This window comes from Pseudophryne corroboree, chromosome 5 (assembly GCF_028390025.1).
Source record: "Pseudophryne corroboree isolate aPseCor3 chromosome 5, aPseCor3.hap2, whole genome shotgun sequence".
NCBI lineage: Eukaryota > Metazoa > Chordata > Amphibia > Anura > Myobatrachidae > Pseudophryne > Pseudophryne corroboree.
Genome location: NC_086448.1, coordinates 439,183,329 through 439,200,581, shown reverse-complemented (window position 1 = coordinate 439,200,581; position 17,253 = coordinate 439,183,329). Strand labels below are relative to the sequence as shown.

General features: G+C 44.5%; 1 protein-coding gene across 12 annotated transcripts in view; it reads right to left on the bottom strand.

Moving 5' to 3' along the window:
• Positions 1 to 17,253, bottom strand: part of LOC134927833 (NFX1-type zinc finger-containing protein 1-like) — a 585,162-nt gene that overhangs the window by 315,131 nt on the left and 252,778 nt on the right. For 11 of the 12 annotated variants that reach the window (XM_063922818.1, XM_063922822.1, XM_063922829.1 and 8 more), the window contains 4 exons: positions 16,688 to 16,777; positions 15,059 to 15,109; positions 14,691 to 14,771; positions 10,600 to 10,689 (listed from right to left, as the gene is read on the bottom strand). In XM_063922818.1, the coding sequence (XP_063778888.1) occupies positions 10,600 to 10,689; positions 14,691 to 14,771; positions 15,059 to 15,109; positions 16,688 to 16,777 (312 nt within the window). The remainder of the gene's footprint in view (positions 1 to 10,599; positions 10,690 to 14,690; positions 14,772 to 15,058; positions 15,110 to 16,687; positions 16,778 to 17,253) is intronic. The other variant, XM_063922825.1, reaches the window with a different exon arrangement.

Below are 17,253 nucleotides of genomic sequence, written 5' to 3'. Positions count from 1 at the left end.
TCTAATTCCTTGGAGAAGCACCTAGGGGTTCTCTCATCTGCAATCCGAAGATATGATTGCAGACAGCAGAAGCCCCTGATGCTACCTCCATGTGAAACTTCTTTCTCAGTTTATACCATCAAAAGTGGCTGCTCTGTAAAAGAACCTACTAATGGACTAATTGTGACTACAATATCTTTTCCTTAAGATATCCTTATCCATATTGCTACCCATGCGAATAAGTAAATTCTAATATAAGAAGCACATTGATAGCAGAGTCAATACTGTTACTAATTTTTCGTTGGGCACACCATTATTAAGCAATTGGTATACTAATTACTTATAGGGACTTCTCCCCAGTACTCTCATTATTCAGTGCCAAATTACAGGCACATTAAAAGTTAAAAGCAGATACAGCCCTCGGGGCTCATGCGTGTACATAATATGGTTCTCTCATTGTGAATTCGATGCTCATACAGCAGATTTGCAAAAGCAGAAACCAGTTACATGATATGTGCCCCTCTTCCTTCTGACTTTATTTCCTGCTATTATCTCTTTGAGAACAAAATACAACATACGGGACTCTTTTACACATATTTTGACTATTTGTAATCAATATTTCCCATGGTAACATCACGCTTCATAATTTTGTGCTGATATCATAAACATACTAAATTACATGGGATATGGTCGTTAGGTCGACAGTCATTAGGTCGACCACTGAAGGTCGACATGCATTAGGTCGACATGGTTAATAGATCGACATGGGCATTAGGTCGACATGTACTAGGTCGACAGGTGAAAAGGACTTTTTTTGGTGTCGTTTTCTTCGTAAAGTGACGGTGAACCCCAATTAGTGCACCGTGTCCCCTCGCATGGCGAGCAGGTTACCGTTCCAATCATAGTCCACGTGGATCGTTAAGTATGGAAAAATCAAAAAAATGATTAAAAAAAACTCATGTCGACCTTTTGACTTGTCGACCTAGTACATGTCGACCTAATGACCATGTCGATCTATTAACCATGTCGACCTAATGCATGTCGACCTTCAGTGGTTCACCTAATGGCTGTCGACCTAAGTTGAGTCGACCCAACGGCCCGTACCCAATTACATCACTCTATGCTCTGATAGTGACAGAGTAAATGTCTACGGCAACAAATGTTTCTATTGAACTGCTAATGTGATAACTGTAACAAGTAGCCATTTAGATTTCATATGGCTGCCTGATCAGTAACACTTTGATATATTGTTACCTTTTACTGGTATAAAAGCCTATAGCAGGGAGAATATGTGGTTCATCTGTCCCAGAGAGATATATATTTACAACTGTCTGAATAGATATATATAATATTTTTTAAAGGACTATATTTCAGAGGTAAATTTAACCAGCAAATACATATCTACAGTTATAGTCACAAGAGGCACAGCAGTACATAGTATTACCTGATTTTATTATTGAATGTTACATGTTGTTATATCCTTGTAAGTCATTTGAAGTCTCAATGAAAGTTACATTTTAATTGTATTCTCAAGAGTGCCCCAGAAAAATAGAGTTGTCTTTTTTCTTTTGCAATCCTTGTTAGTGTACTGTGTTTTGCCAGGTGTCATATGCCTGCTCTGCTCTGTCATCCACGGACTTGGCCCTCCTCACAAACAGAAGTCTCTCCCCCAAGGCCCTTCCCTTCCTTCATCGTGCATCTGATTGTCATGGGAAGAGGTGGGAATGGTAAGCAATAACTTTGGACTGACAAGGGGGCGGGGCATTGGGTGGTATGCGATGGAGCTAAGGATGGATTCGGGCCAGTTTGGGAAGGGGGGTTTGGTTGAGTGGATGATGCTATTTCAAGTAGCTGGCAGATGAGTAAGCTGAGCTGTTGGTGGTGGTGGGATTTTTTTTTTTTGGTTCTGTAAACATTGGCTGCACTGCAGAGGATCCTATGGGGCTATTTTCAATGGAGGGCCTGGAACTTCTGCTCCATCTGTCCCATTGCTAATCCAGCCCTGCCTACAACAGTTACCATAGCACATGCACTGAAAGCAGGTGTCTGCAGTGTAAGTGACACAGAAATAGTGTTTTTTTATGATAAAGATGCCTTCAATAAGGGTGGACATGGCTAATTTGCCCACATTCACGATTCAACAGTCATACCCAGTATCTCCGAATTACAAACTCACAATGTTGGGATGTATGGCTTATTAACTTTCCACCAAGACTGCGTAGTCACAAGCGGCACAGAACAGCATATAAGAGATTAAAAGTTATGTTTTAAAATTAATTCAGTTACTAATACAAAAAGAGTGCTCTATGTAGGAGATTGATCTCCCAATCCACATTTCTTCTGAGTACTTGATATTTGATTCATGGGAGCACCTTCAGCAGACTCTATCCAATTTTGTATTGTACTTTTGATTATACCTTTTATGTTGGTTTATAACCATTACTGTACATGATTATACAGTCCTGTGCGGGATATCAACCCTGGAATTCCAGACCCTCCAACATGACCCGCCCCACTAGGTACAAAATGCTCTGTTTCTGGACTTCCCTCTTAATTTATGATTTCCATCATCTGTGTTGAACTAGTTAAATGATAAGAAAGCTGTTTCTTCACAGGTGATGGCAATAATAAATTAAGAGGGAAGTCCAGAAACAGAGCATTTTGTACCTAGTGGGGTGGGTCATGTTGGAGGGTATGGAATTCTGGAGAGCTATTTGTGTTTTATTTATAAGTTAATAGCAGCTTGGGTCAGTAATAGCTATTCATTTTTGTAAATCAAGCTTATGGGTGTGGTTAGCCAATGGAAGAAAGAGTAAGAGTGTTTTTGCTTTAGGGAGGTTATCCAGTTGAAGTTCTGACCAGCAGGAATCTGCTTCTATGTTCCAGAAGAACTTACCACCCACCCACGCACCACCTATTCTGTTTGTTTTTATGTTATAAGCCAGTGAAAGCCAGGGGCAAATAGAGAGCGCAAGATATTGTCAGGACCGTGCTCTTTTAAGAAGTTGTACCAGTTGCAGGAAGTCTCTTTGAAGTCAGACCCTACTAAGGCATGTTTAATTGTGTGAAAGTAAGAGGTGGTGGAATCTGCTCCATCCAGGTGTGCCGTAGGTGTACAGTAGCCACCATTTGTTTAATGATTTTTTAGGCTAGAGCTGAATGCTTGACTATGCTTTAATATGCCACCATATTTTTGATTATAATTAAAGCTGTGAACTCTTTCGCCAAAGCTCAGTTTTCTGTATTGTTGCTCAAAGTGAAAGAGTTCATTTTCCTGAGCTGGCCCATGGCGGACTCTCATCTATAATTACAAAAATGCGGACTCAGGTGGATATACCACCAATAAAGGAAAATGACAGAAGGGCAAGGAGTGCCAGTATCATGTAACCCAATTGCCAATACCACATAAAAATGAGCAGGTGTTACAACAATATTCAAAAATAGCAGGGACAGAAATGTCTGAAATTATGTGAACCTGCCATTAAAAAAAGTCAGGGGTCTATTTACTAAGGCTTGGATGGAGATAAAGTGTATGGAGATAAAGTACCAGCCAATCAGCTCCTATATACCATGTCACAGACTGTGGGGCAGATGTATTAACCTGGAGAAGGCTAAGGAAGTGATAAACGCAGAAGCCAATCAGCTCCAATATGCAAATTGACAGTTAGGAGCTGACTGGCTGGTGCGTTTATCACCTTGCACTTATCACTGGTTTATCACTTCCTTATGCCTTCTCCAGGTTAATACATTTGTCCCTGTGTTTGCAAAATGACAGTTAGCAGCTGGTTGGCTGGTACTTTATCTCCGTCCATGTTATATCCACCTAAGGCTTAGTAAATAGACCCCTAAGAGCATAATTCAGGTAGCATTGCAAACGCAATTCAACCGCAACTTCTGAGAATGGTGCAATGTGTGCAGGTCCTGTCCTGCACGTGCAGTTAATGCGGTCGGTCCGCATCAACTGCAAACGCCTCTGCCTGATTGACAGGCAAAAGCGTTCGCAGAGCGGTGGGGGGGAGGGCGGCGATGGCGCATTTTCAGAGCGGTGCTGTAGAAACAGGGGGGGGTGTAGGGTGTGGTTCATTTTATCGACAGTATCTAGGTCGACAATGTTTAGGTCGACCACTATAGGTCGACAGTCACTAGGTCGACATGGATGGAAGGTCGACAGGGTTTCTAGGTCGACATGTGCTAGGTCAACAGGTCTAAAGGTCGACATGTGGATTTTTTTTTGTGTCGTTTTCTTCGTAGAGTGATTGGGATCCCAAATTAGTGCACCGCGTCCCCTCGCATGGCTCGCTTCGCTCGCCATGCTTCGGGCATGGTGCCTTTGCTTCGCTCGGCACACTTTACCGTTCCAATCGTAGTCCACGTGGATCGTTAAGTATGAAAAAATCCAAAAAAAGAAAAAATGTGAAAAACTCATGTCGACCTTTAGACCTGTCGACCTAGCACATGTCGACCTAGAAACCCTGTTGACCTTCCATCCATGTCGACCTAGTGACTGTCGACCTATAGTGGTCGACCTAAACATTGTCGACCTAGACACTGTCGATCTTCAGACCGGATCCCGGGGGTGTAAGCAGCGTTTTCGGGGCGGCTGCATGTCATCACATGCAGCCACTCCAATCAAAAAAATGGCGGCAGGGCTCCTGCCGGTGCAGCCAGGCTTCGCCAGCAGGAGGCTTCCAAAGTTTCTGCGACCACGCTCTATTTGCCGCATGGTTGCAATTAGAGCATGATCGCAGTTGGTGGGCAGCAGGTAGCATGCTGTGTGGACTTGCACAGCGATGGGCGGCTCCCAGCATGCAATTGCAAGAGTAGCAGTTTCTGCTAAAAAGCAGAATCTGCAACTCTTACTGAATTAGGCCCTAAGTACGGGAAATTCAATCAATACAAGCAATAATAAGATTTTACTCACCGGTAAATCTATTTCTCGTAGTCCGTAGTGGATGCTGGGAACTCCGTAAGGACCATGGGGAATAGACGGGCTCCGCAGGAGACTGGGCACTCTAAAAGAAAGATTAGGTACTATCTGGTGTGCACTGGCTCCTCCCTCTATGCCCCTCCTCCAGACCTCAGTTAGGATACTGTGCCCGGAAGAGCTGACACAATAAGGAAGGATTTTGAATCCCGGGTAAGACTCATACCAGCCACACCAATCACACCATATAACTCGTGATACTATACCCAGTTAACAGTATGAAATATAACTGAGCCTCTCAACAGATGGCTCAACAATAACCCTTTAGTTAGGCAATAACTATATACAAGTATTGCAGACAAACCGCACTTGGGATGGGCGCCCAGCATCCACTACGGACTACGAGAAATAGATTTACCGGTGAGTAAAATCTTATTTTCTCTGACGTCCTAGTGGATGCTGGGAACTCCGTAAGGACCATGGGGATTATACCAAAGCTCCCAAACGGGCGGGAGAGTGCGGATGACTCTGCAGCACCGAATGAGAGAACTCAAGGTCCTCCTCAGCCAGGGTATCAAATTTGTAGAATTTAGCAAACGTGTTTGCCCCTGACCAAGTTGCAGCTCGGCAAAGTTGTAAAGCCGAGATCCCTCGGGCAGCAGCCCAAGATGAGCCCACCTTCCTTGTGGAATGGGCTTTTACTGAATTAGGAAGCGGCAATCCAGCCGCAGAATGCGCCAGCTGAATTGTGCTACAAATCCAGCGAGCAATAGTCTGCTTAGAAGCAGGAGCACCTATTTTGTTGGGTGCATACAGGATAAAAAGCGAGTCAGTTTTCCTGACTCCAGCCGTCCTGGAAACATACATTTTCAAGGCCCTGACTACGTCCAGTAACTTGGAATCTTCCAAGTCCCTAGTAGCCGCAGGCACTACAATAGGTTGGTTCAAGTGAAAAGCTGATACCACCTTAGGGAGAAACTGGGGACGAGTCCTCAATTCTGCCCTATCCATATGGAAAATCAGATAAGGGCTTTTACATGACAAAGCCGCCAATTCTGACACCCGCCTGGCCGAAGCCAAGGCCAATAACATGACCACTTTCCACGTGAGATATTTCAGATCCACAGTTTTAAGTGGCTCAAACCAATGTGATTTCAGGAAACTCAACACCACATTGAGATCCCAAGGTGCCACAGGAGGCACAAAAGGGGGCTGAATATGAAGCACTCCCTTTACAAAAGTCTGAACTTCAGGCAGTGAAGCCAGTTCTTTCTGGAAGAAAATCGACAGAGCCGAAATCTGGACCTTAATGGAACCCAATTTTAGGCCCATAGTCACTCCTGACTGTAGGAAGTGCAGAAAACGACCCAGCTGAAATTCCTCTGTAGGGGCCTTCCTGGCCTCACACCACGCAACATATTTTCGCCAAATACGGTGATAATGGTTTGCGGTTACTTCTTTCCTGGCTTTTATCAGCGTAGGAATGACTTCCTCCGGAATGCCCTTTTCCTTTAGGATCCGGAATTCAACCGCCATGCCGTCAAACGCAGCCGCGGTAAGTCTTGGAACAGACAGGGCCCCTGCTGTAGCAGATCCTGTCTGAGCGGTAGAGGCCATGTGTCCTCTGATATCATTTCTTGAAGTTCTGGGTACCAAGCTCTTCTTGGCCAATCCGGAACCACGAGTATCGTTCTTACTCTTCGCCTTCTTATTATTCTCAGTTCCTTTGGTATGAGAGGCAGAGGAGGGAACACATAAACCGACTGGTACACCCACGGTGTCACTAAAGCGTCCACAGCTATCGCCTGAGGGTCCCTTGACCTGGCGCAATATCTCTTTAGCTTTTTGTTGAGGCGGGACGCCATCATGTCCACCTGTGGCCTTCCCCAACGGTTTACCAACAGTTGGAAGACTTCTGGATGAAGTCCCCACTCTCCCGGGTGTAGGTCGTGTCTGCTGAGGAAGTCTGCTTCCCAGTTGTCTACTCCCGGAATGAACACTGCTGACAGTGCTATGACGTGATTTTCCGCCCATCGGAGAATCCTTGTGGCTTCTGCCATCGCCATCCTGCTTCTTGTGCCGCCTTGTCGGTTTACATGGGCGACTGCCGTGATGTTGTCTGATTGGATCAGTACCGGCTGGTTTTGAAGCAGAGGCCTTGCCTGACTTAGGGCATTGTAAATGGCCCTCAGTTCCAGAATATTTATGTGTAGGGACGACTCCTGACTTGACCAAAGTCCCTGGAAATTTCTTCCCTGTGTGACTGCCCCCCAGCCTCGAAGGCTGGCATCCGTGGTCACCAGGACCCAGTCCTGTATGCCGAATCTGCGGCCCTCTAGAAGATGAGCACTCTGCAGCCACCATAGTAGAGACACCCTGGTCCTTGGAGACAGGGTTATCAGTCGATGCATCTGAAGATGCGATCCCGACCACTTGTCCAAGAGGTCCCACTGGAAGGTCCTTGCATGGAACCTGCCGAATGGAATTGCTTCATATGAAGCCACCATTTTTCCCAGGACTCGTGTGCAGTGATGCACCGATACCTGTTTTGGTTTCAGGAGGTCTCTGACTAGAGATGACAGCTCCTTGGCTTTCTCCTGCGGGAGAAATACTTTTTTCTGTTCTGTGTCCAGAACCATCCCCAGGAACAGCAGGCGTGTGGAAGGAACCAGCTGTGACTTTGGAATGTTTAGAATCCAGCCGTGCTGTTGTAGCACTTCCCGAGATAGTGCTACTCCGACCAACAACTGCTCCTTGGACCTCGCCTTTATAAGGAGATCGTCCAAGTACGGGATAATTAAAACTCCCTTTTTTCGAAGGAGTATCATCATTTCTGCCATTACCTTGGTAAACACCCTCGGTGCCGTGGACAGTCCAAACGGCAGTGTCTAGAATTGGTAATGACAATCCTGTACCACAAATCTGAGGTACTCTTGGTGAGGAAGGTAAATGGGGACATGCAGGTAAGCATCCTTGATGTCCAGGGATACCATGTAATCCCCCTCGTCCAGGCTTGCAATAACCGCCCTGAGCGATTCCATCTTGAACTTGAATCTTTTTGTGTATGTGTTCAAGGATTTCAAATTTAAAATGGGTCTCACCGAACCGTCCGGTTTCGGTACCACAAACAGTGTGGAATAGTAACCCCGTCCTTGTTGAAGTAGGGGCACCTTGACTATCACCTGCTGGGAATACAGCTTGTGAATTGCCTCTAGCACAGCCTCCCTGCCCGAGGGAGTTGTCGGCAAGGCAGATTTGAGGAAACGGCGGGGGGGAGACGCCTCGAATTCCAGCTTGTACCCCTGAGATACTACTTGAAGGATCCAGGGATCCACCCGTGAGCGAACCCACTGATCGCTGAAATTTTTGAGGCGGCCCCCCACCGTACCTGGCTCCGCCTGTGGAGCCCCACTGTCATGCGGCGGATTTGGAAGAAGCGGGGGAGGACTTTTGTTCCTGGGAACCTGCTGTTTGTTGCAGCTTTTTTTCCCCTACCTCTGCCTCTAGACAGAAAGGACCCGCCTTTTCCCCGCCTGTTTTTCTGGGGTCGAAAGGACTGTACCTGATAATACGGCGCTTTCTTAGGCTGTGAGGGGACATGGGGCAAAAATGCTGACTTCCCAGCTGTTGCTGTGGAAACTAGGTCTGAGAGACCATCCCCGAATAACTCCTCACCCTTATAAGGGAAAACTTCCATGTGCCTTTTTGAATCTGCATCCCCTGTCCACTGCCGAGTCCATAAGCCTCTCCTAGCAGAAATGGACAATGCACTTATTCTAGATGCCAGCCGGCAGATCTCCCTCATCTCTCATGTATAAGACTGAGTCTTTTATATGCTCTACGGTTAGCAATATAGTCTAGTCACCCTGTCTAGGGTGTCAATATTTTCCGACAGGGAATCTGACCATGCAGCAGCAGCACTGCACATCCACGCTGAAGCAATAGCTGGTCTCAGTATAACACCAGTGTGTGTATATATAGACTTCAGGATAGCCTCCTGCTTTCTATCAGCAGGTTCCTTTAGGGCGGCCGTATCCGGAGACGGTAGTGCCACCTTTTTTGACAAACGTGTGAGCGCTTTATCCACCCTAGGGGGAGTTTCCCAACGTGACCTATCCTCTGGCGAGAAAGGGAACGCCATTAGTGATTTTTTTGAAATTACCAATTTTTTTTCGGGGAAAGCCCACGCTTCTTCACACACTTCATTTAATTCTTCAGATGGGGGAAAAACTATTGGTAGTTTTTTCTCCCCAAACATAATACCCTTTTTTGAGGTACCTGGGTTTATATCAGAAATGTGTAATACCTCTTTCATTGCCTCAATCATGCAACGAATGGCCCTAGTGGACATTAAATTTGACTCATCGTCGTCGACACTGGTATCAGTATCCGTGTCGACATCTGTGTCTGCCATCTGAGGTAGTGGGTGCTTTAGAGCCCCTGATGGCCTTTGAGTCGTCTGGGCAGGCACGAGCTGAGAAGCCGGCTGTCCCGCATTTGGCATGTCGTCAAATTTTTTATGTAAGGAGTCGACACTTGCACGTAATTCCTTCCATAAGTCCATCCACTCAGGTGTCTGCCCCGCAGGGGGTGACATCACATTTATAGGCATCTGCTCTGCCTCCACATAAGCCTCCTCATCAAACATGTCGACACAGTCGTACCGACACACCGCACACACACAGGGAATGCTCTTAAAGGAGACAGGACCCCACAAAAGCCCTTTGGGGAGACAGAGAGAGAGTATGCCAGCACACACCAGAGCGCTATATAATGCAGGGACTAACTGAATTATGTCCCCTTATAGCTGCTATAAGTTACACTGCGCCTAAATTTAGTGCCCCCCCCTCTCTTTTTTACCCTTTCTGTAGTGTAGACTGCAGGGGAGAGCCAGGGAGCTTCCTTCCAGCGGAACTGGGAGGGAGAAATGGCGCCAGTGTGCTGAGGGAGATGGCTCCGCCCCTTTTTCGGCTGACTTTTCTCCCGCTTTTTTATGGATTCTGGCAGGGGTAATTACCACATATATAGCCTCTGGGGCTATATATTGTGATTATTTTGCCAGCCAAGGTGTTTTTTTGCTGCTCAGGGCGCCCCCCCCCAGCGCCCTGCACCCTCAGTGACCGGAGTGTGAAGTGTGTATGAGGAGCAATGGCGCACAGCTGCAGTGCTGTGCGCTACCTTGGTGAAGACTGAAGTCTTCTGCCGCCGATTTTCCGGACCATCTTCATGCTTCTGGCTCTGTAAGGGGGACGGCGGCGCGGCTCCGGGAACGAACACCAAGGACGGGTCCTGCGGTCGATCCCTCTGGAGCTAATGGTGTCCAGTAGCCTAAGAAGCCGAAGCTAGCTGCAAGCAGGTAGGTTCGCTTCTTCTCCCCTTAGTCCCTCGTTGCAGTGAGCCTGTTGCCAGCAGGTCTCACTGTAAAATAAAAAACCTAACATATACTTTCTTTCTAGGAGCTCAGGAGAGCCCCTAGTGTGCATCCAGCTCGGCCGGGCACAGAAATCTAACTGAGGTCTGGAGGAGGGGCATAGAGGGAGGAGCCAGTGCACACCAGATAGTACCTAATCTTTCTTTTAGAGTGCCCAGTCTCCTGCGGAGCCCGTCTATTCCCCATGGTCCTTACAAAGTTCCCAGCATCCACTAGGACGTCAGAGAAAATTTACCATCCCTATTTACTATTAGTATTCTCTTACCATGTGCCTTTTCTGAGTCATAGCTGCCTCTGGAAGGATTATTCCTGCTATGGTTTCCACTCTGCCCTTGGCTTTGGGTGTTGTGACTACCTGAAATGAACAAGAAGATCTATTAGTTAAGGACAGAAAAAAAACCCTAGAAACTAATGTGACTTTCTTTTATATGGTCACAGAGAAGTGACTTTTCTATAACATGCATAGAAATACTGACTCTGGGGCACCAAAGCATCAGATAGATATTTTTTGTTGATTTTTATTACATATGTGAGGCCCTGCAAGGCTACAATAGTTACCATAACACATGCACTGAAAGCAGGTATCTGCAGCGTAAATGGCACAGAAATTGTGTTTTTTATGATAAAGATGCCTTCATTGGTGTGGATATTGCTAATTTTCCCACATTCATGACTCAACATTCATACCCAGTATCTCCCTATTCAGACTCACAATGTTGGGATGTATGGTTTATTAACTTTCCACCAAGACTGCGTAGTCACAAGCGGCACAAAACAGCATATGAAACAGCTAATTTGTTTCCTCTCTCACTTTGTTTACCATGCCAATTTATCAGTAAAAAAAGGCTGGAAAACCAGTGCGCAATTAAAACCAAAAGTGCAGCCAAAGTAAGCATGACACAGTGTACATCCAAAACACTAAAACAATAGGTGTAAAGAAGGAGTTACGCATACAGTGGGGCAAAAAAGTATTTGGACAGCCACTGATTGTGCAAGTTGACCCACTTAAAAAGATGAGAGGGGTCTGAAATTTCTATCATAGGTACACTTCAACTGTGAGAGACAGAATCTGGGGGAAAAAACAGGAAATCACATTGTATGATTTTTAAACAATTTACTTGTATATTCTTGTGGAAAATAAATATTTGGACACCTACCAAGCAGCAAGATTTCTGGCTCTCACAGACCTGTAACTTCTTCTGTAAGAAGCTCTTCTATCCTCCACTCATAACCTGTATTAATGGCACCTGTTTGAACTGGTTATCTGTATAAAAGACACCTGTCCACACCCTCAAACAGTCAGACTGCTACCTTTCCACCCTGGCCAAGACCAGAGAGTTGTCTAAGGATACCAGGGACAAAGCTGTAGAGCTGCACAAGGCTGGGATGAGCTAATCGACAATAGGTAAGCAGCTTGGTAAGAAAAGATCAACTGTTGGTGCAATTATTAAAAAATGGAAGAAATACAAGATCACTGACAATCTCCCTCGACCTGGGGCACCATGCAAGATCTCACCTTGTGGGGTATCAATGATCTTGAGAATGGTGAGGAATCAGCCCAGAACTACACGGGGGGACCTGGTCAATGACCTCAAGAGAGCTGGGACCACAGTCACAAAGGTTACCATTAGTAACACACTACGTCGTTATGGATTGAAATCCTGCAGCGCCCGAAAGATCTCCCTGCTTAAGCCAGCACACGTCCAGGCCCATCTAAAGTTTGGCAGTGACCATCTGGATGATCAAGAGGAGGATTGGGAGAATGTAATGAGGTCAGATGAGAGCAAAATCAAACTTTTTGGTATAAACTCCACTCACCGTGTTTGGAGGGAGAAGAATGATGAATGGCATCCCAAGAACACCATACCCACTGTGAAGCATGGGGGTGGAAACATGCTTTGGGCTGCTTTTCTGCAAAGGGGACAGGACGACTGATCCGTATTAAGGAGAGGATGAATGAGGCCATGTATCGTGAGATTTGGGGCAAAAACCTCCTTCCCTCAGTAAGAGCATTGAAGATGGAACGTGGCTGGGTCTTCCAGCATGACAATGACCCCAAATACACTGCCCGGGCAACTAAGGAGTGACTCTGTAAGAAGCATTTCAAGGTCCTGGAGTGGCCTAGCCAGTCTCCAGACTTCAACCAATAGAAAAACTGTGGAAGGAGTTGAAAGTCCGTGTTGCCCGGCGACAGCCCCAAAACATGACAGATCTTGAGAAGATCTGCATGGAAGAATGGGCCAAAATATCTGCTACAGTGTGTGCAAACCTGGTCAAGAACTACAGTAAACGTTTGACCTCTGTAATTGTCAACCGAGGTTATATTACAAAGTATTGAGTTAAACTTTTTGATTGTCCAAATATTTATTTTCCGCAAGAATATACAAATAAATTGTTTCAAAATCATGCAATGTGATTTCCTAGTTTTTTTTTTCTATCAGATTCTGTCTCTCACAGTTGAAGTGTACCTATAATGGAAATTACAGACCTCTCTCATCTTTTTAAGTGGGTCAACTTGCACAAACGGTGGCTGTCCAAATACTTTTTTGCCCCACTGTACATATGGCGCTCAAAGGAGAAAATATGGTTCACCTAAAATAGTTTCATGCATAGGACTTTTAAAACAATAATCACCCCAATATAGTAACATAGCATCTAAGGTTGAAAAAAGAGAATTTTTCCATCGTGTTCAAACTGTTTGTGGTCTCCAATGCAGTTTATTTTAGGACTAGTTATTTTAGTTTAGGACTAGTTATATTAACTATAATACTTGTCTAGCGCCATATCCCTGAATACAGTATCTTTATCCAATAGAAATTTATCTAATGCATTCTTAAAGGTGTTAACTGAGTCCACCGTTACTACTCTCTTAGGCAGGGAATTCCAAACACGTATTGTCCTTATTGTGAAAAAAACCTTTTTGCCTCATTGTGCGGAAACTTCTCTCCTCTAACATAAGCGAGTGTCCACGTGTCCTCTGTGCTGATCTTATTAAAAACAGGTCCCTCGCCAGTTCTGTGTATTGTCCCCTTATATATTTGTAGATGTTGATCATGTCCCCTATTTGTCTCCTCTTTTCCAATGAAAACATGCCTAGCCTTGCAAGCCTTTCCTCGTATCCAGCGTCTCATGACCTTAATTAGTGTGGTCGCCCACCTCTGAACCTTTTCTAGCTCCAGGATATCCTTTTTGTAGTATGGTGCCCAAAATTGCACACAGTATTCAAGGTGTGGCCTCACTAGTGATTTATATATTGGGAGTATAACACTCTCGTCCCTTGCATCAATTCCCCGTTTTATGCATGCTAATATTTTATTAGCCTTTTTTGCTGCAATCTTACTTTGGGTACTGCTGCTTAGTTTGTTGTCTATGTGAACACCTAAGTCTTTTTCCAGTACAGAATCTCCTAATATTACTCCATTTAGTATGTAGGTGTTATTTTTGTCCTTGCTACCACAGTGCATTACCTTACACTTGTCTGTATAGAATCTCATCAATATGTTTCCAAAGGAATGCTTGAGATGAATAATGACTGGATTTTTTCACCGTCCTTACATGTAATCTGAGAGATATAATGTGACCACATCCACACGACGTGTGTTTGAGGTTGGGCACATAAAATACAAAAATGATAGTGCAGTAGTCCTTTTAAAATGATAGTTTTAATAAATCAGTGCACTTACAAACAGAAGTTGTTAAACCAGCATGTCACAATGATCCTATTAAGGCATACAGCTCGGCAGGCAGCAAAAAACCTCCAGGTCCTACCAGAGCGGGGAATTTGGACAGATGGATGTTTTAATCTGTAAAATAGAATGTGACCACCTCCACACAGCATGCGTTTGAGGTTAGGCACATGAAACACAAAAAGATAGTGCAGTGATCCTCAAACACATGTCATGTGGAGGTGGTCACATTATTCAGATTACATGTAAGGACGGTGAAAAAATCCAGTCATTATTCATCTCAAGCATTCCTTTGGAAACATATTGGGGTGATTATTGTTTTAAAAGTCCTATGCATGAAACTATTTTAGGTGAACCATATTTTCTCCTTTGAGTGCCATATGTATGCGTAACCCATGCCAATTTATCAGGCAAATATTCAGGAAAAACAATATTCAAAAACAGTAAGGGCAGAAGTAGAAGTCAGACCAGTGATCTCTGAATGGTGTCCAAAAGCAAAGAAAAAAGATTGTATGCAATATACAGCGTTCTGCTATCGCCAGAATGTCTGAAATTATCTGAACTGGTCTAACAACAAAAAAATAAACAAAAAAGTGTAAAACTGAGCGACTGGTATTGATCAATGCATGAAACAATTTCTACAACAATTTTACTATTACTGTTCTCTTACCCGGTGCCTTTTTGAAGTCACTGCTGCCTCTGGAAGGATTATGCCTGCTGCGTTCTCCACTTTGTCCTTGGCTGTAACCACCTGGAATGGACAATATGAAATTAATTTTCCATGAGATTTATTTAAATACCAAAGAAGGAATACATACTAAATCCCGGCGGTCACATGACTGACCACAGCATCTTGAAAGTGAAGACCCCGACATCGAAGGCGCTAAGTATTTCTTGTTCCCGTCCCCTAGACCTCGGGGGATGGTGTAACCCTCCGGGGGTGTCAGCTTTGGCAACCACCCCCCCAGTACATAACCCTAACCCCCCTAGTGCCTAACCCTAATCCCCCCGGGCCCTAATCGTAACCATGATACTCACCTTCGGGATGTCGACTGTCGGATGCCGGTCTTCTGAGTGGCGGACTCTCCTCTATAATTACAAAAATGCGGACTCAGGTGGATATACCACCAATAAAGTAAATTACAGAAGGGCAAGAAGTGCCAGTATCATGTAACCCAATTGCCATTACCACATAAAAATGAGCAGGTGTTACAACAATATTCAAAAATAGCAGGGACAGAAATGTCTGAAATTATGTGAACCTGCCATTAAAAAAAGTCAGGGGTCTATTTACTAAGGCTTGGATAGAGATAAAGTGTATGGAGATAAAGTACCAGCCAATCATCTCCTATATATCATGTCACAGACTGTGGGGTAGATGTATTAACCTGGAGAAGGCTAAGGAAGTGATAAACGCAGAAGCCAATCAGCTCCAATATGTAAATTGACAGTTAGGAGCTGACTGGCTGGTGCGTTTATCACCTTGCACTTATCACTGGTTTATCACTTCCTTATGCTGTCTCCAGGTTAATACATTTGTCCCTGTGTTTGCAAAATGACAGTTAGCAGCTGGTTGGCTGGTACTTTATCTCCGTCCATGTTATATCCACCTAAGGCTTAGTAAATAGACCCCTAAGAGCATAATTCAGGTAGCATTGCAAACGCAATTCAACCGCAACTTCTGAGTATTTCTGAGTAACTTCTGTGCGCAGGTCCTGTCCTGCACGTGCAGTTAATGCGGTCGGCCCGCATTAACTGCAAGCGCCTCTGCCTGATTGACAGGCAAAAGCGTTCGCAGGGCGGTGGGGGGTAGGGCGGCGATGGAGCATTTTCAGAGCGGTGCTGTAGAAACAGAGGGGTGTAAGCAGCGTTTTCGGGGGGGCTGCATGTCATCACACGCAGCCACTCCAATCAAAAAAATGGCGGCAGGGCTCCTGCCGGTGCAGCCAGGCTTCGCCAGCAGGAGGCTTCCAAAGTTTCTGCGACCACGCTCTATTTGCAGCATGGTTGCAATTAGAGCATGTTCGCAGTTGGTGGGCAGCAGGTAGCATGCTGGGCGGCCTTGCACTGCAATGGGCGGCTCCCAGCATGCGATTGCAAGAGTAGCAGTTTCTGCTAAAAAGCAGAATCTGCAACTCTTACTGAATTAGGCCCGAAGTACAGGAAATTCAATCAATACAAGCAATAATTTACCATCCCTATTTATTATTAGTACAGGTTGAGTATCCCATATCCAAATATTCCGAAATACGGAATATTCCGAAATACGGAATTTTTTGAGTGAGAGTGAGATAGTGAAACCTTTGTTTTCTGATGGCTCAATGTACACAAACTTTGTTTAATATACAAAGTTATTAAAAATATTGTATTAAATGACCTTCAGGCTGTCTGTATAAGGTGTATATGAAACATAAATGAATTGTGTGAATGTACACACGCTTTGTTTAATACACAAAGTTATTAAAAATATTGTATTAAATGACCTTCAGGCTGTGTGTATAAGGTGTATTTGTAACATAAATGCATTCTGTGCTTAGACTTGGGTCCCAACATCATGGTATCTCATTATGGTATGCAATTATTCCAAAATACGGAAAAATCCGATATCCAAAATACTTCTGGTCCCAAGCATTTTGGATAAGGGATACTCAACCTGTATTCTCTTACCATGTGCCTTTTCTGAGTCATTGCTGCCTCTGGAAGGATTATTCCTGCTATGGTTTCCACTCTGCTCTTGGCTTTGGGTGTTGTGACTACCTGAAATGAACAAGAAGATCTATTGTTTAAGTACAGAAAAAAACCCTAGAAACTAATGTGACTTTCTTTTATATGGTCACAGAGAAGTGACTTTTCTATAACATGCATTGAAATACTGACTCTGGGGCACCAAAGCATAAGATAGATATTTTTTGTTGATTTTTATTACATATGTGAGGCCCTGCAAGGCTACAATAGTTACCATAACACATGCACTGAAAGCAGGTATCTGCAGCGTAAATGGCACAGAAATAGTGTTTTTTATGATAAAGATGCCTTCATTGGTGTGAATATGGCTAATTTGCCCACATTCATGACTCAACATTCATACCCAGTATCTCCCTATTCAAACTCACAATGTTGGGATGTATGGCTTATTAACTTTCCACCAAGACTGCGTAGTCACAAGCGGCACAAAACAGCATATGAAACAGCTAATTTGTTTCCTTTCTCACTTTGTTTACCATGCCAATTTA